This window comes from Protopterus annectens, chromosome 2.part1 (assembly GCF_019279795.1).
Source record: "Protopterus annectens isolate FY-2018-M chromosome 2.part1, PAN1.0, whole genome shotgun sequence".
NCBI lineage: Eukaryota > Metazoa > Chordata > Ceratodontiformes > Protopteridae > Protopterus > Protopterus annectens.
Genome location: NC_056729.1, coordinates 1,435,309,080 through 1,435,331,659, shown reverse-complemented (window position 1 = coordinate 1,435,331,659; position 22,580 = coordinate 1,435,309,080). Strand labels below are relative to the sequence as shown.

General features: G+C 37.4%; 1 protein-coding gene across 4 annotated transcripts in view; it reads right to left on the bottom strand.

The window, feature by feature from the left end:
* The window catches only part of SH3BP2 (SH3 domain binding protein 2), a 128,029-nt gene that overhangs the window by 14,474 nt on the left and 90,975 nt on the right, over positions 1 to 22,580 (bottom strand). For all 4 annotated transcript variants that reach the window (XM_044062901.1, XM_044062902.1, XM_044062903.1 and 1 more), the window contains exons 9-10: positions 3,337 to 3,463; positions 85 to 140 (exon numbers count right to left, since the gene is read on the bottom strand). In XM_044062901.1, the coding sequence (XP_043918836.1) occupies positions 85 to 140; positions 3,337 to 3,463 (183 nt within the window). The remainder of the gene's footprint in view (positions 1 to 84; positions 141 to 3,336; positions 3,464 to 22,580) is intronic.

Below are 22,580 nucleotides of genomic sequence, written 5' to 3'. Positions count from 1 at the left end.
ACTTAGAATAACCATGATGTTTTACCATTAGCTTTTTTCTGTAGCTATCAGAATACTTTTGTAATTAACATGAATTTGGCTTACCTTTCTACTTCATATGATCCTGTTTTATTCACAAACACAGTTTCTGGTAGCTGTGGCTAGAAAGAAAATTATAAGATAAATTAAGTGCATTAAGTTTTCAATCTGTATTACAAACTGCAATTCACGTAGTTTGTTCTTCTAATTTTAGGAAACTGTATATACCATATGTTACAGGTAGATTAGAAAGGCAGTGTAGTATCAATCATATTCCAAATGTAGACTGGTATTTGTGCCCTCTCATCTTTTTGCTCAAGAATTCCTGACAAGCCCAAAAATGAAAGGGGAGACAAAGGCCCCAAATCAGGGCAAATATTAAATAATACTCTTATTCACTTAAACAGGTTAATAGTAAACAGGTTTTCCATCAACATGCATTTTCTGAATAATCCCTGGGAATCAAAAATATTCTCACTGTTCACATAAATTACTGGCAGCAGGTAGGTCAACTTACACAATCCATGAGAAAATGCAGTTCAGAGATGGCTGTGGTTTCTATTAGAAAGACCTAATTATTGGCTCATTAACATGTCTATAAATCACCTTCATTTAACACTAACGTTATTAGACCTGATGGTGGTAACGTTTTTCCTGGTGGCTTATGCATCTCATTGGAAAAGTCAACCCTCCTGCTCTGACTCACACACCCATGCACGTGCATGCACTTGCATGCATGCGCACACACACACACACACACACACACACACACACACACACACACACACACACACACACACACACACACACACACACACACACACACACACACACACACACACACACACACACACACACACACACACACACACACACACACACACACACACACACACACACACACACACACACACACACACACACAGACACACTTATCTGGCTTCATTTATGCCCCTACAGACATATACCCTTGTCCCACACTAGCATCCCCATCTCCGCATATCTTCATTGAACATATCTGCACAGCAGCTGCTTCCATAGGAATGAATGGTTTAATGCTGTATTTTGATAGCATTCATTTTTTTCCTCCAACAGTGGAAAATTATGCAGCTGAGCTATTCTCTGAATTGTTCAACAGTGTAAATCAGGAGCCAATGGCATTTCCGGGATGAGTGCATGACTAGTTAGCATTAGCATGTAGCTTGACCAGCAAGACTGCCCTCCATGCCAAGGCTTCTGCTGGTGAGAAACCTCAGAGGTCAGGCAGTCTAAGTATCGTAGAAGTTTATTTCAAATAGGAAAATGGTCATATTAAGACTGCTTACCTGTGGTAAGCATTTCTGAATCTCCAAGAATGAGACATATGAAACTCTAACATCCAGCATTACTGACTAAGTGTAATTCTCAGTGATTTACTAGAAAAATAAAAAAAAAATCACTTGATGGGGCATGGCAAAAATATGAGTCAAAACCAGGGATGTTTTGCAAAATCAGTAAAGAGGTGTGATTTGTAGCCATACTTGACTGAATTAGGACTACGCATTTGGAGATGTTGATGTGACAGTTACTGCTTTATTGGGCTGCAGTTCAAAGCAGTATACACTGATTATCTTAAAATTGAGGCAACTCCCTCCCCTCACTTAACTATAGCTGAAACATTAAAATGTAAGTACATTTAGATTTAAATAAACAATCTGCTGTCAGTAATCCTAATTTCCGTTTACATTTTCAGTATAACTATAATTTATACCTCTGTATACCTCTGTAAACATATTTTGCACCCTTCTTAGTTCTACTTCACCCAATAAATTTCAGCCACATCATATCCTTATCTCTCTCTTCTCCCTCTCATGGAAATGTTCTGTATTTAAATTCTCCAATCCCTTTCCTCCAATCACTACCCTTACTAAAGTTATTGTGCTGTTTGAGACACATTTTATATTCTGTTGTTCTTAAGTCACTGAATATATTATGCAACATCAAAATCCGCGGTAGTGGTGCTGCGGTAGCATTGTCGCCTCACAGCAAGACGTTGTCGCGTTCAATTCTCAGCTAGAGCGTCTTCTGTGTGGAGGTATGCGTGAATGGGCATGCCTTCGTTGAAGGTTGTACATCAGGGCTGGTAACTCGGCACGTAAAAATCCACTACCAAAACATTTAGCGGACCGGAATTCCACTGTGGCGATCCCTAACTGGGATAAGCCGAAAGACACAACAACATTCATAGGTTAGTACTAAGCTAACTGCCCTTGCGAGCCATTTTAAGCTTAGCCAATTATCCCTTGTGAGATTCAAACCCTGCACCTTGTGTTTGTAAGGCAAACACCTTAACAATTAGGCCACCCTCCCATCAAATACTTTAGTTTGATTTTTATTCTTGCACTAATAAGTGGCCAGTGTAATATGCAATTTATTGTTACAATTATACTTTCCAGAAGAATATTAATAAAAATTATATTTATCTCATTATTTTCCATTTGCGTTTTAATCCCACTATGCAAGGAATTTACTACATGTTGTGCCTTATGTGTTCTGTAATCTTCTAAACCATGCCTAAAAAAGTAATACTTCATCTAATATTTTATTCTGCTTTGCAAAATATAAAAATAATACACGCAATAAGAACTTTTTATAGACATATATATTTCACTTAGTATTATATCATTTTAGCATATTTACTGTCATTTGTAATAGATTATCTCGCCCCCTTGCTTTGGACAGTAGACAATGATGTTTATAAATATAAAACTACACTGATTCCTACTGCAGATACTGAATTACTTTAAGTCCATTTTTTGTCACATCATTTAAATCCTTTCAGTATATGTAAAACTCTTTCTCTTATTTTGATTCTGACTTTTGCTGTCCTGTACTACTCAGAATTAGTAATACTGTATACTTTGTATTAGATATCCCAGGAAAGCCTTAGGGAAGTGACTTATTTAAATGTAATCAGAACCCTTGAAAACAGAAAAACGCTCAGTCATAGAAAGACAAGTTTTGGGGTACATTCCTGAATCAGTACAACAATGTCCACAAATTTATCCTTAACCAAGACAACAGTAATTTTCATTTAAAATTAGATTATAGATTTCATCTTTGAATAGCAGCAATTAAGCAAAAATTGTAGATAACATTAGGTACAATAAATAAATTGACTACTAGTATCTATACAGCTTACGCCTGCGCAAAGAAGAACATGATTTCCAATTTTTTTCCCCAAACTTCAGTTTTGCTTTTACACTGATTTGTCTAGACATAGCTTGGAAACACTCATCATAATATATGAAACATGCACGTTATGACAGCTGTTCTTACATGCTCATAGTCATCTTCATCATCCTCAACCACATCTTTAGTTAAAGAATCTGATCTTTTCTGTCTTCCGTTTCCTGGCATTTCTTGCAAAACCCCTTTAAAACTCTGTCCATCTGGTGAAGCTCTCCTAAAAGAAACAAGAAAAAATGACCTTATAGTAATATAAAGAATTATTGTGTTGTCATTAATGGATTCAGAAAGCAAATCATTTACAGAGTTTTGTTGGATCAACAATGAATTTGCAGAACGCATACCACATGTTGTTACAGTGCAAACTGAAGATGAAGATTCATAGAAAAAGATATTCATTTTGTGTGTAGGTGTGTCTATCAGTGTATGAAAAAAGAAAGAAAATGAGAGAGAAAGAGAGAAGGAGACAGATAAAGAGGGGGGGAGAGTGATTTTAGGGTGCCACTGCCACCTTGTGACTAGTGACAAGCAGCTGATTATGCTAAGTCTGGGCTGGGAATAAAGCAGTGTGAGTGTTGTGTTGCACAGTTATCTCAAGGCGCAGGCAGCAGATGTTTTATATTTCCTTGCCACTTTGAAATATGTCTGCAAAGACTCGTTCTTTCTTCACATAAATTAAACACTATTTCTGTGTGCTCACAAGTTAAGAGTAACCAAGATCAAAACAACTTGCAGCTTGACGTAATAAAGAGCCAAGGTGAAAAATGAGTGTCACAAAACACTAAAATTTATTAAACTGAGCACTTTCATCCACTTAATAAACCATGGACTTCTTCATAATTAAAATAATGATATAACCCATCCATTTAAGTCCACCCTAATTACATAAACCATTCCATTTAGAGCTATAGCAGCACCTAAAACATTAGATTGTATGCAAATAATTGTATAAATACATTTATACAAAAATATAAGTCAATAATTTCTACCTATAAAAAAAATTCAAGCAACCATTAAGAAACAATAAAATGACGACTGCAATTTTTTTTCTTCTGTAAAAACGTGCCATTAGTGGTAAAGATAAACAAAGTTGAAGGGGGTTTTGATTCTAATATGTTTAGAAAGCCCACCTTCAGTAATTCCTATTTACATTTTCACAGTAACCACCTGTACACAAATAAGATGAGTCTAGTGAAGGGTCACTGTATGTGCTTGTCATGTATGATTTCAGACAACTACACCTTTGAACAAGAAAATGGTATACTTAAGTCTATGCTTTTGGAAAGAGGATATCATATGTCAATGCTGGATAACACTATGAAGTATGTGACTGAGCACAGGATTACAAGGTAAAGCCCACTTTTGGGTTCAGCTCTAATGCATGAGTGCAGCACACCATTAGTACAATCTTATTTGTAAGAATTTTAAAAGGTTCTGTTTGGTATACTAGAAAAGGTATTACCAAAATCCGAGAGCGGGTGCTTGGGAAACTCGCCTGGAATTCAAGGAGTTGCTATGTCAGTTTTGTCTTAATTGCACAATTCACCAGGTAGTAATGACATTTTTGTGTATTACCCCTGTTTTAAAAATAAGGACAGCCAAGGTCTCGGAGTATGATTTTAATTTTTAATTTGTAACAAAATGATGTTTTTTTTTTTTTATCACCTTCAAGTCTCAGAAAGGAGGATAATGGAACTGATGTCAACTACTAGTGACATTGATGTCAACTACTAGTGACACATTTTTATGGAAGAATTGTGTTTTGTGATTGTCCTTTTACTGTTTCTTAATGTTTTTTTGATTCTTTTTTTATAGATAAGAATTATTGATATGCACTTTCATTTAAATTAATTTATACAATTACTTATATATGATTTAAAGAGTTTCATTTCCTGCTGCCATTTAAAATGGAATGGAATGGTTTGTGTAATTAATGTGCATTTAAATGAATGGGCTACATCATCATTTTAGTTTTGAACGGGTCCATAATTTATCAAGTGGATAAAAGCTCTCAACTTAATAAATTTTAGGGTTTTGTGGCACTACTTTTGTACCTTGACTCTTTATTACCTCAATAATGAATGAAGCAACATCACTCACTTGTATTTTGAAGCTTCTGACATTAAAAAATATAGTGTGTTTGTAAACAGTAAAACAATTTCTAAATAAATTGTCTATTGTGGATATCATATTTAGAGTTTTCATGTCATTTGTTCTTAATAAAGAAGCTTTTAGACCATTAGTTGAATATAACAATTTTAAATTCAGTTTTAATTTTTTTTTTTTTTTAAATTTAATGAAACTGAATATAAACATTATTTAATATCTATTATTATTAACATAACTATATTAGCTGACAAAGGTCTTCATTTTAAAGAGTTAGGTAATAAAAATGGGGTAATATTGTGCACTTGGTTTTAACAATAATTGACACCCTATTTAAGAGGGGTGGTCATCACAAGATGTCTTGTTTGTCTGAAGAATCTTTATTACCTCAAGCTGGACATTGTTTTGGTTCTTGGTTATTCTTGTGTGGATCCCTGTCTTGTTGGTCATAAATTAAAAATGCCATTATGAGTACAACATGATACTCCCTGCTTCTTGCACCCTTTGCAATAAAAACAAAAAAACTTAGCATACATAAGCAACACACACTTTTCCCCCATTTTTGGCAATTAGCTACAGCAACAAAATATATGGGTCTCCTTTTGCGGGACCATCCATGAGCACACAGAAGTCAAATAACTAGTGCTACATCAAAGAAAACAACAGAAAACATAGTACTCAGTGTACAGAAAATAAAACTGCAGTCAGGTAATGAACTGTGCAGTTGTACAATGCCAAAAGTAAAATATAAAAAAACACTGCAAAGTTCAGCAGGCTCAGGCAAAAAGATATATATATATATATATATATACATATTGATGAAACTTTCCAAACACGGAATTGAGAGCTGAGCAAATATCTTGAATGTCAATAAGTTCAACTGAGCATACACAACTAGGTTTATGCAAAAAGCAATGGAAGCAAATGCAAAATGTATCCAAAACTAATATTAGGCAGCTCGAAAGACAGCATACACCATTTGGTTCATGAAGATAAAATCGTTTTATTCCAAAAGTAAGCGCTTTCGCGGAGAAAACTTCCCCGCTTCATCAGACTGATTCAAAGGACTGCATTATTGTTGAGGTCTATGGTTCAAAAAACTTATTATTTGCAATTATCAATTTTTGGTCTGGAAAAGATAGGTTAATGATCTTATTTTTAGATGAATTAAAACACACTAAGTTGATAAATTCTGAACAACTTTAACAGATATTTTGACTTGGTGCAAAAATTTATAGGAGACGAGTTTCTTTCTGTAACGTCTATGAAATGAAGCTCTGCCTTTAACAGAAATATTCTGTATGTTGCCTAAAGAAGAATTGTATTGGTTGCTTATTTTAATTGGGCATCACATGATGTATTCCTTGGCTTTTTAAACTGTTCTAAAATACTTGTTTTTTGTCTGATGAAGCGGGGAAGTTTTATATATATATATATATATATATATATATATATATATATATATATATATATATATAGATATATATATATATATATATATATATATATATATATATATATATATACATATATATAGTTATATATATACATATGGGTCCACTTTTTTAATTTCAAAAGTCCACAGTCCCAAAGTTCAACATACTGAAGTCATAACCTCGAGACTGTGGAATCTTGAAATTAAAAAAAAAAAAAAAACATGTTTTTGCACCCCCTACAACTTAAATATACTAAGTCCAAGATCACTCTACAGTGAAGAGAACGGTAATGGAGATTGTTTTTCAGTGCAGAAAGTACAGCTGTGTACACTTACCATAAATGTAGATGTTCGAGTGTATTCACTGTTTGCAGTCATTACATTTGGGTTATCTGCCTGCAGGTAGCCCTCAGCCGGCCTGAATACCAGAGTCTTCGCATTTCTGCGTCGGATGTTGTCGCTTCTTCCATGACATCAGGTCGTCAGGGGTATAAAACATGCAGTCGACGCCATTACATCAGTTTTTCTTGCTCCAGATGTCAAGTGCCGCCACAATAGGAAGCAATTATATGGTATGGTACACCCCTATCAAAAGGCAAATACACATGAAAAAATATATCTATATACCAAACAAGAAGGAAAGGTAGAGCCAAGAGAAGTCAGGGGGTTGGATGGAGGGTAACCAGGACTGCAACAGTGAACACATTCGAACATCTACATTTATGGTAAGTGTACACAACTGTACTATATTCTTCATGTTTCACTGTTGCAGTCATCACATTTGGGTTGACTCCCAAAGCTAAGGAAGGGAGGAAGTAGTTAAAGAGCATTAGGGCCAGCTATTAAGTGCTGCAAGACTGCTGTGGCAAATCCAGCTCTGGATTTAGAAAAGATAGGCAGGTGGTAATGCTTGGTGAAGGTATGTAAAGAGCTCCAGGTAGCAGCTTCCAGGATGTCCCTGGTAGGGACTCCTCTGAGAAATGCCGTACAGGTAGATGCAGCCCTGGTGGAATGTGATCTTATCCCCTGTGGGGTAGGTTTTCCATGGTGCTTGTAGCAGAAATGAATGCAATGGGTTATCCATTTGGAAATGGTTTGCTTTGAAATGGCCTTCCCCTCTGCCCCTGCAGCAAAGCCAACTAGCAGCTGGCCAGATTTTTTGAGAGGCTTAGTCCTGTCCAAATATAATCTAAGTTGTCTGTGCATGTCCAGAGAGTGCAGTATCTGTTCCCCTTTGTTTTGTGGATTAGGGAAAAAAGGAGGCAAATAAATGGACTGGTTTAGGCCCACACTAGACACCACCTTGGGCAAAAAAGAAGGATTAGTCCTGAGGGAAACCCTGTCCATATGGAAGATAATGAAGGGTTCCACTGCCGTGAGGGCCTGCAATTCCGACACTCTTCTTGCTGAAGTGATGGTTAGAAGTAAAGCTGTTTTCCATGAGAGGAATTTTAACTCTGTTGTAGCAGCTGGCTCAAAGGGGGGGGGGGGGGAGTGAGCTTTTCCAATGCAAAGTTAAGGTCCCAGGCTGGAGTGGGAACTCTCCTGGGGGTCCCTCTAAGGAATTGTTTTAGCAAGGGGTGAGAGAAGAGGGGTGGCTCAGTATTATAATGTGCTGAAATGGCAGAGGCATGAATATTAATAGACGAGAAGGATAGGCCCTTGTGGAGCATTTCTGTTAAGTACTCTAGAATATGAGGTAGGCTGGGCACTGTTGTGGCCATCCCCTGAACCTGACTCCAGAGCAGTATCTTTTCCACTTTTCAGCATATGATTTTCCAGTACTAGGTCTCCTTGCCTCCAGAATGACATCCCGCACCTGCTTACTGACTGATTCTAGAAGAGAGCTCATGGAATTAGCCAGGCTGCAAGGTTCAGGGTTTGAAGTTGAGGGTGCAGAATCTGGCCCACCTGCTGGGACAGCAGGGAAGGGGTCTGAGGCAGGTGCCATGGTTGTAGCAGTGTCAGACTGAGCAAGAGGCGGTACCAGTGCTGGTGTGACCAGTCTGGTGCAATCAGTATTGTTCTTTGCTTGTCCTGTCTGATCTTTAGTAGAACCTTGGAGAGGAGAGGCAGAGGGGGGAAAGGCATAAACCGAGAGGCTTTCCTAGGTAAAGGACAAGGAATCCACTTTCCAAGCTTGATTGTGGGGAGTTCTGGTGCAGAATTTGTTTAATTGGTAGTTCTGAGGGGAGGCAAACAGGTCTACCTCTGGGGTCCCCCATTTGTTCCTCATGAGGTTGAATATTTTGGGTACTAGTTTCCATTCGTGTGGGTCCATGAAATGTCTGCTTAAGTCGTCTGCCAGTGAATTTAGTTTGCCTGGCGGGAATTGAGCTTGTGGGTGCACTTGGTAGCTTAAGGCTGTGCTCCACAGAGCCATGGCTAGTTTGCAGAGAGGATAGGAGTGTGTTCCCCCCTGCTTGTTTATGTACCACATAACTGTGGTGTTGTCTGTCTTTACCAATAGTTGTCCTGGGTCTTTGAAGGCTGTCAGAGCATTCTGTACAGCTAACATTTCTTTTTGGTTGATATGCAGGTGCATCCGTCTCAGGTTCCATTTGCCCTGAATGCACTGCCCTGCCATGTGAGCCCCCTATGCATAGTCTGATGCGTCTGTTGTTAGGGTTTAGGCAGCAGGCGGTAGAGTGAAAGGGAGTCCCTTGTTGTAGTAGCAGGCCTCTGCCCATCAAAGGAACTGTCCTTATACAAGGAATTATAGGAGTCATTGTTTCCAGGTCCTGAGAATGTTGGCACCATAAACATTTTAGATACCATTGGAGTTTCCTCATATGCAGTCTTGCATTTGGAATTGGCAGAATGCAAGAGGCCATGAACCCCAGGGCTTGCAGTATTTTCCTTGCAGATAGTTGGGATTTTGTGGCCAATAGTTTGAAGTAGGATTTCAAATAAGCTTGTTTCTCTGGAGTGAGGAATGCCATCTGGGAGGTTGTGCTCAAGCTTGCTCCCAGGAATACAATCTGCTGGCAGGGTACTAGGTGAGATGTCTTTTCGTTGATGGTGTACCCCACTGAGGATAGAAGTTTCTTTACAAATGCCAGGTGTTGTAATATCAAGTCCTGGCTTTCTGCCTGAATCAGACAATCGTCCAGGTATGGGTAAATTTGAATATTTTCTGCCTGCAAAATGCAATGGCTGGAGCTGGACACTTTGTGAACACCCTGGGTGCAGTAGATAAGCCAAAGGGAAGTGCAGAGAACTGAAAGTGCATGGAGCCTGCCCTGAAACGTAGGTATTCTCTGCAGGATTCTCTTATTGCGATGTGCAGGTAAGCTTCTTTTAAGTCTAGGGTTGCCAGACAGGCATCCTTGGTTAGCATAGGAAGAAGCTGTTGAAGAGTTAGCAGTTTGAATTTTGGAACCACCAGGAATGTGTTGAGAATAGAGAGATCCAGGATAGGACACCAGGAGTTTTCTTTTCTGTGTACCAGAAACAGTCTTGAATAAAAACCTTGTTCCCTTAGATCTGTTGGGACAGGTTGAATAGCCCTGATACTGAGAAGGGAGAGAACCTGTTGTTGGGGCTCCACCAAATTGATTTGGGGGAGGTCTGGCTAACCATTTGGGGTTAGTAGTGTGTGGAAGTGGAGTCTGTATCCTTGGGAAACTATGTTCAGAACCCACTTGTCCATGGTAATGAGTTCCCAGTTTTTTTGCATGCAGGGCGAGCCTTCCTCCTAAGGGAGCAAGTAGTTGAGCAGGGCTTGGACATGTTAAGGTTAAGTCATTGTGCCACTTTTCCATAGGGGGGGGTGGTTATTACTCCCTGCTTTGGAAGTGGGAGCCCCCCACTGCTTAGATCTGTGCGTAGCCTGAGATTGAAGTCTTGGTGATCTGCTGTTCCTGGGTTTGGACTGAGAAGGCCTGGAAGGGACTGGAAAGGAACAGTTCTTTGAAGGCCAATGCCTACTGAATCTGGGAGGCTGTACTTGTAGAAAATCTTTAACAGTCTGTATAGATTTAGCTTTTTCCTCCATCTTTTTGAGGACTTCCTCTGCTTTGTTGCCAAAAAGGCGGTCTTTGTTTAAGGGTGCATTCAGTAATTTAGCTTTAACATGATCTGGCAGGTTTTGTTCCTTAAGTCAAGCATGCCTTCTAAGTACAGGCTCAGTGACAGCAGCCCTGCAAGATGCTTCTAAAGCATCAAAACCACATTGCAAAGTATGTTTACCAACTTGTTCAGCAAAATGCATTAAATCTTGCAAGTCCTTGTGTTCAGCACGGTCAGGAATCAACATCATTTTCTGTTTAAGTAGTCCCATAATATGCTGCTGATACTTTAACATATGAAACTGGCAATTTAGAGCCCTAATGGCCAAAGTAGCTGAAGCGTAAACCTTCTTACCCCATCTGTCTAAGGCTCTAGAATCTCTATCAGAAGGGGTTGGTTTTTGGCAGCAGTAGTCTTAATGTCTTTGGGTCCTTGGGAAATGTTCTCTGGATCCGCAGTAGGATTCTTAAAGAGGAACTTGTGAGAGTCAGGTACTCTATAGTACCTGTCAGTTTATTTGGGGGCTGGAGCTAAAGTGTCTGGGGTAAGGTTAGATTCCAAGAAAACATCATCTACAATAGCCAGAACATGCGGGATAGCTAGAGGCCTGTGTTGAGGCAGGAGTAAGAATTCCCTAAGTCTCTTTTTGAACTCAGAGTAGTCCTGGCTTTCCCAGTGGAAATGCTCCCTAAGGGTATGCAAAGTTTCACCAAAAGAAAAATCTTCTGGAGGAGAAGCAGAGGGAATGGAATCCTCTGCATCAGAATCCTCATAAGTAGATAAGGGCAAATCCTGGTGCTCAGAAGGAGCAGAGATATCAGATTCCTGATCAGAAGAATCAGAAAGAAAATTGGTTCTAGGTCTCTTAGAGGGGGAAGGCTGACTTCCCCTAATTAAGGTAATAAGGACGTCAGCGATTCTAAGCATTTGTTTTTGAGTCATATGGGCCTGAGTCATTGGCTTGGTCATCGGTTTTCTAGGCGTAATGCGAGTTTTAGGCCTGAGGAATTTGGTACTTCTAATTGGAAACAATGCTGTCGGTTTAATATGAAAGCCTGAATACACCCTCAGAAGCTGGTGCCTGCACAGCGGCTCCAGACCCATCCAAGGTAGAGACATCCACAGGTTCCATAGTTGAAGAAGCATCTTGCGGCATACCGGACTCTGAATGGGTCTCAGTAGAGGCCTGCAAATCTGTAGTAGCGGGTATCAGGGGCTGCAAAAGCGCCTCACTGAGTACTGGCAGACTGGCGACTAGTTTAACAGAAGTGTCGTCGGCAGGTTTGGACCTATGCGGTCTGTCTCTCTCTTTATCTTTACATTTTTTCAGAAGATTGGTAGTCGGATGGCTTAACAAAGCCATTTCGGAGTACGGAGATTGAGAACGAAAGTACTTAGCTACAAAAATAGCCTGGGTGTTGAACAAGGCACAAAACTGACAGTGAGGGACGTCGTGGTCTGGGTCTAAATAGGTGACGTAGAAATAATGAAAATCTCTATGAGGTATTTGCTTTCCACAGGCAAGACAATTGTTAATTTTTTCTGACATCGGTTAGAGCATGAAAAAAGAATCCCTAATGGGGTACTTATCTTTTCTGAAGACTTCAGGTCTGAAACTCAAAAATGAAAATTTCAGGAGTCGGCCGAATGGCCCTTGCAAACTGCTTCTGCTTCAGGCACTGCACGGCAAGAAATACTGATGTAATGGCGACAGCTGCATGTATTATACCCCTGACGACCTGACGTCATGGAAGAAGCGACAGTATCCGATGCAGAAATGTGAAGACTCTGGTATTCAGGCCGGCTGAGGGCTACCTGCAGGCAGATAACCTAAATGTGATGACTGCAACAGTGAAACACGAAGAACATCGTGAATATTACCATTCTCTTCACTGTAGTGTGATCTTGGACTTAGTAAATTTAAGTTGCAGCGGGTGTAGGGGATGCAGGTGGGCTTTCCCCCCTGCAAAAGCCTGTTTTTTTATGTCTTCTTTTTCTTTTCTTTTTTTTAATTTCTAGATTCCACAGTCTTGAGGTTTTAAGTTCGATATGTTGAACTTCGGGATTGTGGACTTTCGAAATTAAAAAACACACACACACACATATATATATATATATATATATATATATATATATATATAAATATATACATATATATTGTATTTATCATGCTCTTATGGCTGCTGTGTCATTTCTGACAAAGGTTCATTGATCAGCTCATTTACTTGGTTTGCAAATGACACAATTAAGCCAGTTAAATCTATCAGCAATTCTCTTCATGACAAAAGTACTCACTGACATTGGCACCTAGGTTGTTTACCATCTGTTTTCAAACTATGCCAGATGTTGTTTGCATACTCTCCTTTTATGAAAGATGACAGCACCTTAAATTTTACTGACTAATTCATTAATGTATTAATTTTACCATTCATCATTTTATACCGAGTAAGTGGGCTGGTCGCAACTTATGGTTGCCGAGCTGTGCATTTAGAAACTTTTATGATTTAAACTCAGATCTCTAGCTTTGTGATGTTATACATCACTGCTACATTTTTAAATAAGTATGTGATACCCACTGTTTAACATTTACACAATGCTCAATACTAAATTGACTGCATTCAGTCATCTGAAATGCTAGCTTTAGATTAATTGCTCTTGATTTAGTGCTACAAAATCACATTCTGCCATAGTTGTACAGTATTAAGTACCTCTTTCCTGATGTAAATTTCATGATTTCAAGTAGTTACTGTGTGTGTGTGTGTGTGTGTGTGTGTGTGTTTGTGTGATGTATGTTTTAATGTGTACGACTGTGTGTATTTGTGTATATGTTTGGTTTGTGTGTGTGTTTTGTGAAGATGTGTGTCTGTGTGCGTATGTGCACACTTGTAATAGAAACTTAAATTTTTGTGGTACTGATTCCTTGCATTTCTTTTATGACTCTGTATTCATGCTTGTTAAGATCATATATATTTTGCTTACTTGCTATGGTGAGTTACATCTGTTTCAGATGATTCACCAATGATCCTAATAGACAAATGGCCTTTTAGACCATTAGTGATAACTATTAGATTCTAGCCCTGTGTTCCCTGTGTAGACAGTGACAACAGAGATCTATTATTTTGAGGATTATCTCTATTGTGGTTCACTGATGGGTCCTGAACAGACACAGTAATGCAATCCTGAATTGACAGATCTGTGCACAGCAAGGTTTAGTTGTGTAAATAAATGTACCATAATGGTAGATGTTCTAATGGATCACCGTTGCAGTACACAAAGGTATTTGGGTCTTACTCCCTGAACCAGCCAGCATCTCAGAGCTTTGGGTGGCTTCCCATGCCCTACAACTGCAAAGAGCATATGTAGAACTTAATTTAAAAGGTAGTTGGAGCACCTACAAGGATACTTTAAGCTCTGGGAAGTTGGCTGGTTCCTAGGAGCTTCCTCATCTGTATCCTGTTACTAAGCTGATTTCTTTGCTCAGAATTTTTTTCTGCATCTGAAATGTGTTAATTAAATAATTTACCTAATGGTTGTATATATCCGCGGTGGTGGTGCTGCGGTAGCGTTGTTGCCTCACAGCAAGACTTTGTCCCATTCGATTCTCAGCTAGAGTGTCTACTGTGGAGACATGCGTGAATGGGCATACCTTCGTTGAAGGTTGTGTATTAGGGCTGGCAGCTCAGCACGTAAAAATCAACTGCCAATCATTAGCGGACCGGAGTTCCGCTGTGGTGACCCCTAACGGGGAAAAGCCGAAAGACACAACAACAACAACCTAATGGTTGTATATACAATATCAACATTATCTGGCAATTTATGCTTAAAAATACTTCTTAAAATCCCTTAACACCTTCAAAATTTTCTAATTAAAACAAGCTACAAGTTTTTCTTTTATTATCTGTAGAACCTATTGCTACCACATACAAATTCTTAGTTTAATCTGTGACAAAAACGTGTACTCTTGTTAGAATGACTTAGATTCAAATCTCAGTAACATTGACATATAAGCTGACTTGTGGATAAAAAAGCTTTATCTTTCTTGCCTTTTAAAACATGTCTATAAGGAAGGCATTGTTTATTGTAAAGCTTATTTGACTCTTTCCAAACAAAAAAAAAACTTCTGTTTTCCCTAATCGGTCACTATTTTTCCATATGTAAATAATCTAATAGAGATATTACATGTATTTTTGCATTGTCGTCTAGTTATACAATGACTGGCCATTAACATTTCAAAAGGAGCATGCTGATTGGTCAGCCAAACCAGCATGCCCTTTGTAAATCGAGAATTGCCCAATGATAAAATTCTGGCCATTAAAGTATCATTGAGCAGCCAGACTTTTTTTCCCTATCATAATGTGGTAGATATGCATTAGTCTGAAAGAAAGAAACTCTGAAACTGAAATGCGTGTCATTATTTAGTGACTTTGTTCCTCGTAAAATTATTTTTTTCCAACAAATCACTGAGGAACAAAGTCACTAAGTAATCAGGCATTTCAGTTTCAGACATTGCTTTCTTCAGACAATGCACACATATTCACATTTTTCGAAATAAAAGATTGAGAGGTATGTACGAGACCACAGAAAATACAAGAAAAATCAGGTATGTTCTACAAACTAAAACATACTTGATTTTCCTTGTGTTTTCCTGTCTCTCTCATACCTCTAAACTGTTGGGAGGTTACACTTTTTTTTCTTTAAAAAATAGTAATGTAGATTGCCATTTCTCCACTGCATGCTTGCTAAACCAGTGATGTACTACATAAGCCTGGGAACGCAAGTGCCATACGCATGTGCAGGACATCATCAAAGAGCAGAAACAGGAAAGAATGTGGAAGAACACCATGGCACCATTATACAAAGACATTATTTAAGAAAAGTAAGTAATTTTTTTCTTAATGTCATTGTATAATAAAAATAACTAACTCCATGGTGTGGTATATTGAAGATTTACCCATAGTTGCCTTTGTTTAATCACTCGGGCTTCACCCAAGTGATTAAACCAAACCAACCATGGGTAAATCTTTAATATACCACACCCACATCATCAGTTATTTCAGAAAATCCTTCCTTGCAATATTATAAATTCTAATTTATCTTGACAACAAGCTGTGTTATATTATGTTATTAAAGCATCCTATGAAGATAATTTGTTCAATCTAATTGACTTAACTTCATTAATGAAATTTTATATCACAACACACTGGCTTGCACTGCATGAGATATTTTTTTCTGATATCTGTTGTCTTGAACGATTAAATAGATATAAGCTTATGCATAATATAAGCTTTCAAATAATTACAGGAAAAATTCACAGACTGAATATTAATGAGGAAAACATTATTCCATATTCTGTCAAGATTAATCTTTTGCTGGACATCCAAGATGGCTGAACATGAGTAACTGCTTAATTCTGTCTCTCCCATTCTGAAAACAGATACTTAGCAGATAAAGCCAGTGGACCTAGATTGCTGGGTAAATTTTAGTAACTGGCTAGTAAGTCCACTGCCTGGATGCCAGGAAAAATGAAATATAAAGGACCTAGAAGAAAATCAGCTACAAAAGGTGAGGAAAAAACACAGACTGGGAGAAATACTGCAGCTGTTCACCAAGATGCAGTGCAAGTTCTAGAAATGACTTCCAGTAATCTAGAGGAAAGCATAAAACAGCTGCACACAGACCTGGTTAAAATAAATGAAACACTGATGGAGTATATCAACACAAACAATAAAAAGCTGGAAAAATGGAAGTTTGAACAGATATTCAGATAAGGTGACAGAACTGCAAAACTCAGAGGATGACTCCCTCTCCACATCAAACAGAATGCCTCATTATCCCTTTTTAAGTGCAACCTGGATAACTAGATGGGAAACTGAAAATACATCCCTGGGATGCCACCTGTGTCCCTGCTGGACAGGGGCTTTGGGTGCTGACTTGTCCAAACTTGGGCTAAACTCTTGGCTAGGCTTATAAGGGCCTCAGGGCCAATAGCCTAGTAATCTCTTATGATCCTATGATCCCATGAAATGAAGAAAAGGCTGACTGAATATGACACTGCACAAGAAGAGATGTTTCAAAAAATAACAGAATTAGAGCACAGAGCACTTATAGAAAACCTGAGATTTTCTGCTGTACCAGAGAAGCTGGGAACAGACTGTATTAATTTTATGAAAGCATAAATAAGCAACTGGACTGATATTCCACAACAGGAATTGTTAATTGAAATGGCACATGATGTGTATGCTCCAAATCTGGTTACTAGAAAACAACCTAGACTTTTAATAGTAAAGATGCAGTCTTATCAGCAGAAGGAGTTGATTCTGACGAAACTGTGGCAGAAGGACAAGGTACTAAAAGTGGGAGACAGCAGAGTGTTTGTTCTTATTAGGAAGGTAAAACTTCAAATTTTGAAGATGTACATAGTTTTTGAGTTATTATTAAGTTAATAGATTGTAGTGGGGGTATTGGGGGTGTTTGTTTTTTGTTTGAGGGCTTTCAATAAAACAAAACGTTTTGTAAGATGTAAAAATCCGAAGAGTGACAGAGAAACACAAAAATCCAGGCATTGTAGCAAACCCAACTAGTCCAAGTGCAGTGACCTGGTAGCCAGAAAATGAAAGTAGAGCGAAGATAATCCAAGTTAAGATCTTTATTCATATCAAATGGACAAAACGATATAACAAGCGCTTTTGCTCAGCTTAATGCTGAGCTTCCTCAAGTTAATTTTAAAGAAGCCAAATGGCCACATTAGTCATTTCTACATCACTAAATTGCTTAATTAGTTAAGCATTGCAATTCAGTATAACAACTGAATGATACAATTAAAGGAGAATGCAATTAAAAAACATCTCCAAGCCAAGGGTGTTGCTGGAAAGTAGTATTGTACATTGTAAATATATAAATGTTTAACTGTTTTTTAGATATTTATTATTGTAATTACTTTTTAATAATACAAGAATATATTTATATTTATATTTTCTTAAACTATCTAACAAATTCTCTTAGTGTAACATTCTTAAACATTTTCAATGTTCTTTAATGTAATCCTATTTTTATTGTAGTGACATTCCTTTATTTAACCCTGTTTTTGGTTGTGGCACTGTTTTATTCAATTCAAGTTTTTAACATACTACTTTCCAGCGACACCCTTGGCTTGGAGATGTTTTTTAATTGCATTCTCCTTTAATTGTATCATTCAGTTGTTATATTGAATTGCAATGCTTAACTAATTAAGCAATTTAGTGATTTAGAAATGACTATTTAATGTGGCCATTTGGCTTCTTTAAAATTAACTTGAGGAAGCTCAGCATTAAGCTGAGCGAAAGCGCTTGCTACATCGTTTTGTCCATTTGATGTGAATAAAGATCTTAACTTGGATTATCTTCGCTCTACTTTCATTTTTTGGCTACCAGGTCACTGCACTTGGACTAGTTGGGTTTGCCACTCTGCCAGGATTTTTGTGTTTTGTAAGATGTGACATAGGCTCAAATGGATATGACAAGAAACAACTGTATAAAAGAACAAGCTTCCAAACAATGTATGCACTGTAAAAGTTGGAACTAGACATTTAACAAAAAAGCAGTCATACATAAAAGGTGAGAACAATAACTATATAAGAAAATTATGTTTTCTGTAATGTCTTTAAATCTGATAAATACAAAAAAGAATAGAGTAATGCACTGTATTAAAAAATGTAGTGTGAAAATAATTATGCTATAGCAGACACACCTGGAAGGAACTGAACACGTGAATTTGATAAAGAAATGTTTTCAGGATGATTATTCAGCAGAATACCTGGGGAAAGGAAAACAGGAGCACTTATAATTGCAAGAGGAGCTGCAATAGTGATAGAAGAGGAAAAAAAAAACATAATGGTAGATTTGTAGTACTGAGCGGCTACTGGCAAGGTAGGCGGATTACACTGACATGTATTTATATTCCACCTAAAGCTGCTATAATGGAGCCTAAGAAAATTCGGGGAGAAATAATCAGCTTTCAGCAAGAAATATTACTTATAGGTGGGTACTGCAATTTGGCTTGCAATAGTGAAGATGTGTCTGAGGGACTCAAAAGGGAAAATATAAGAAAGGAGGGTAGATTTTTGAAGAAATTTATGAAAATATTTGACATGGAAGATGTGAATTCAGTATTATGAGTTCAGAGTGAATTTACATATTATTCTCCAAGATACAAAAACTGGGCTAGGCTAGATAGAGTTTATATTTCACAGGAACATGTGCACTTTATTGAATGTCTTGAAACACATATTTCAGATCATGCACCAATAATAACTATGGTAATGAAATAAAAATGAGACACTGCTGCTTTCCCACCTATCTATTGAAAACAGAGAAATTTAAGGAATGGGTTTTGGAAATTATTCAGGCGCTATTAGAGAAAATAGATATTTCTTCTAAAAATATAGTTAGGGATGGAATAAAATTAAAGTGGAGTTTAAAAATAATGTGGAAATAAAGGAAAGGGAGATGTGGTTAAGAAGTAACAAGAATTATTTAGAGGGACTGACAAATATTAAAATATTGCAAAACGGGGAATCTCACAGAACAAGAAGAGGAGCAACTGCAGAATGGTAGGCAGAAAATAAGGGATTTCCTTGATAATATGCACAAGCTTAGAAAGATTGCTGTCAAGCAACTGTTTTTTGATAATAACCCTAGAGTACAAAAACTTTTAGCACAATGACTCAGCCAACAGAAAGTAGAAAGGGCTGTCACCAAGCTTAGAGAGCCTATAACAAGGAAGATAACAAGAGATCCTGTAGAAGTACTAGAAATATTTCAGAAATTTAATGAAAGACTGCATAAAGCAGAGAAGTGTGGAAGTCGAGAAAAAGGTGTAAATGGAAATGTTTATGGAAGAATTAAATATGCCAAGGTTAGAGGCAGATGAGACTCAATTACTAACAGTTAGGATAGGAGGAGATGAGATAAAAATGGCGACGTATAACCAATCTACAGGAAAGTCCCCAGGAATAGATAGTATTCCTGTGGAAGTCTGGAAGCTTGTAGGGAAAAAACTGATAAAGATCAGGAAGGATTTGTTTAACAATATTTTAAGAGGAAGAGAAGTGTCAAAATCCTGGAAGAAAACAGTGGTAGCTGTAATACCTAAAGAGGGTAAGGATCCATCGGATCAAGCTTTATATAGGCCCATTTCAGTACTAAACCATGATTATAAAGTGTTCATGTCTATAATGGCTAAAATAATGGCAAATGTGATAGATATGGATCAATGAGGTTTTCTGGAGGAAGGCAAACATTTGATAACATTAACAGAACACTGATCCAGTGGGAAGCAGAATGTAAGAAAATACCAGTGTTGTTGGTGCATCTTGATGCAGAGAAAGCATTTGACAGAGTAAACTTGGAATTCACGAGAAGGGCAATGAAAATGGTTGCCTCTGATAAAATTATAAGGTTGATTTGGAGTATATATGAGGGATCAGAGGTGAAAACTTAAGTGGATGGGGTCCTCTCTGACAATTTCTACTTGAGTACAGGAACCAGGCAGGGGTGTCCTCTTTCCCCGTTGTTGTTTGCATTACATTTAGAACCACTGGAAAAGAAAATGAGGGACTCTCAAATTCAAGGATATAATTTGTATGGTAGTCAAGAAAAGTTGTCTGTATTTGCAGATTATATTATTTTATACCTGACAAAACCAAAAAGGGACATTACAGTGTTGTGGAATATTTTAAGACAGTTTCATATCTTCTTGGGATACAAAATTAAATTAATGAGGCTAAGACAAAGGCAATAGCAGTAAACTGTGTATCCATACATGAATTTGTCCATCAGTATCTATATTTATGGGGACATGATAAAATTAAGTATTTAGGAGTATGGATTAAAAATGACTCTGCTGTGGCAGCTAAGGATATGGGGGCAGAGACTAAACAGAAGATTATACAGAAAATGAGAAACTGGAATCTTTGTTCTATGGGTATGGATAGTAAGATACAAGCAGTTAAAATGTTTTTAGTCCCTTTCATTTTATACACAGGTCAGGCATATTTTTTATCAACCAGAGGAGAAGTTGTGGATAGCACTTAAAAAAGAGCTGAAGGATTTTATCTGGGAGGGAAAGATGGCAACAGTCAAGTGGGATAAGCTGATTCTTCCAACAGAACAAGGTAGACTAGGATTACCTAATTTTATTTTAGAGCAACACAGTTAAGGCTCTTATACGTAACACAAACAGAAAACTATAATTCAAAATGGAAAGGGATGATGACAATACAGGGAAGAAGCTCAAGAAACAAGGAGGGACTGGGATTTTTAATGCAGACCCTTAAGGAGAATGCCAATAATCATACAGAATATTATTTCACAAAGTAGTAGAAAGTATTTTAAGATCTAAGCTAGCATGGGAATGGAGAAAAAAGATTCTGACAATGGGGGTGACTGCAATTAGGAATACAGACAATAGGCAAGAGGGAGCTGGAGTTTATTGGAGAAAACTGGCAAAGGAACCAAGGTACTGGGAGCAAATAATTAGAAAGAGAAAGGTAATAGAGTGGGAAAACCCAAGAATTTATCTGGACTGCAGGTTAGAGATTGCCTTCCCTATCAAGGATTGATATCAGAGTATAGGCAAAGAGAAAGAAATAGGGGGGTCCTAAATGAAAGACCAGCACTGATAGACTTTTTAATAGACTCTAGAACAGAAGCTGCAGTTAAAAAAAGAATAATTAGTATAGCGTATAAAATATTGCATGACAACTATAAGAATCAATCAGGGGAGCTTAGAAAGGATCGGGAAGTGAGACTGGATAAGCATTCACAAAGAGACAATGTGGATCTATCTGTCTGTCTGTCTATCTATCTATCTATCTATCTATCTATCTATCTATCTATCCAAAGACTTTTTCCTCAGGTAGACAGCAAATGTTGGAGGTGTGATGGGGAAGAAAGAAATAACTGGAAGCATATTTTCTGGGAGTGTAATGAGTTGGCAGACTTTAAAGATTCCCTGCAGACTGCTTTGTCAGAGACACTAGGTGAGCAAACTGGTGTAACTAAAGAAACAATCTTTTTGTGTTACAATACAGAATTGGAATTGCCTAGACATATTAAGGTCTTGCTGAGTCTAATTATGATGGCTGCCAAAAAATTAATTACTAGAAAAAGAAATCAAAGTCTAAACCAACAATACTAGAATTACTGAATATAGTAGCAGAGATAAATGAACTGGAATTGGGATCTTTAGAAAAGAGAAGGAGCAAACTACATAGAAAAAAATAGGGAATTGTGGGAACATTATATGCAGAGGGAGGAACGAGATCTAAAAGAAGGCTGAAGTTGAATGAGCTATGCAATACTTAATTGGTAATGACTGAATATATTATAAGTGATGTATAATGTTTTCAACTACAGTTGTCTCAAAGGGGTCTGTGATGCATAATGTTTGCAACTAAAATTGTATTAATGTGGTTTGTTTTTCATTTATACAAATGAAAGAGTGCCTCTGTCATATGTGATAATTAAACATTTTTTTTAAAAAAAGCTTAACATTTTCCTGTATAATATGATATATATCTTTGATAAATAGTTTGTACATTGAGGGATCATGTTACCACCTGCATTTTTACTTCTTCACAAGTTGGATTATGTCCCTATGTTTGAATAGATAATGTTATAAAATGACAAATGCCACCTTTGTGTATAAGTCTGTATCCAAGTTGTTTGAATATTTTATGTCTGATGATTTTTTTTTCTTGGTATCCTTCTCAAAAAATATCATGATAATCCTGTTAAAATATTAC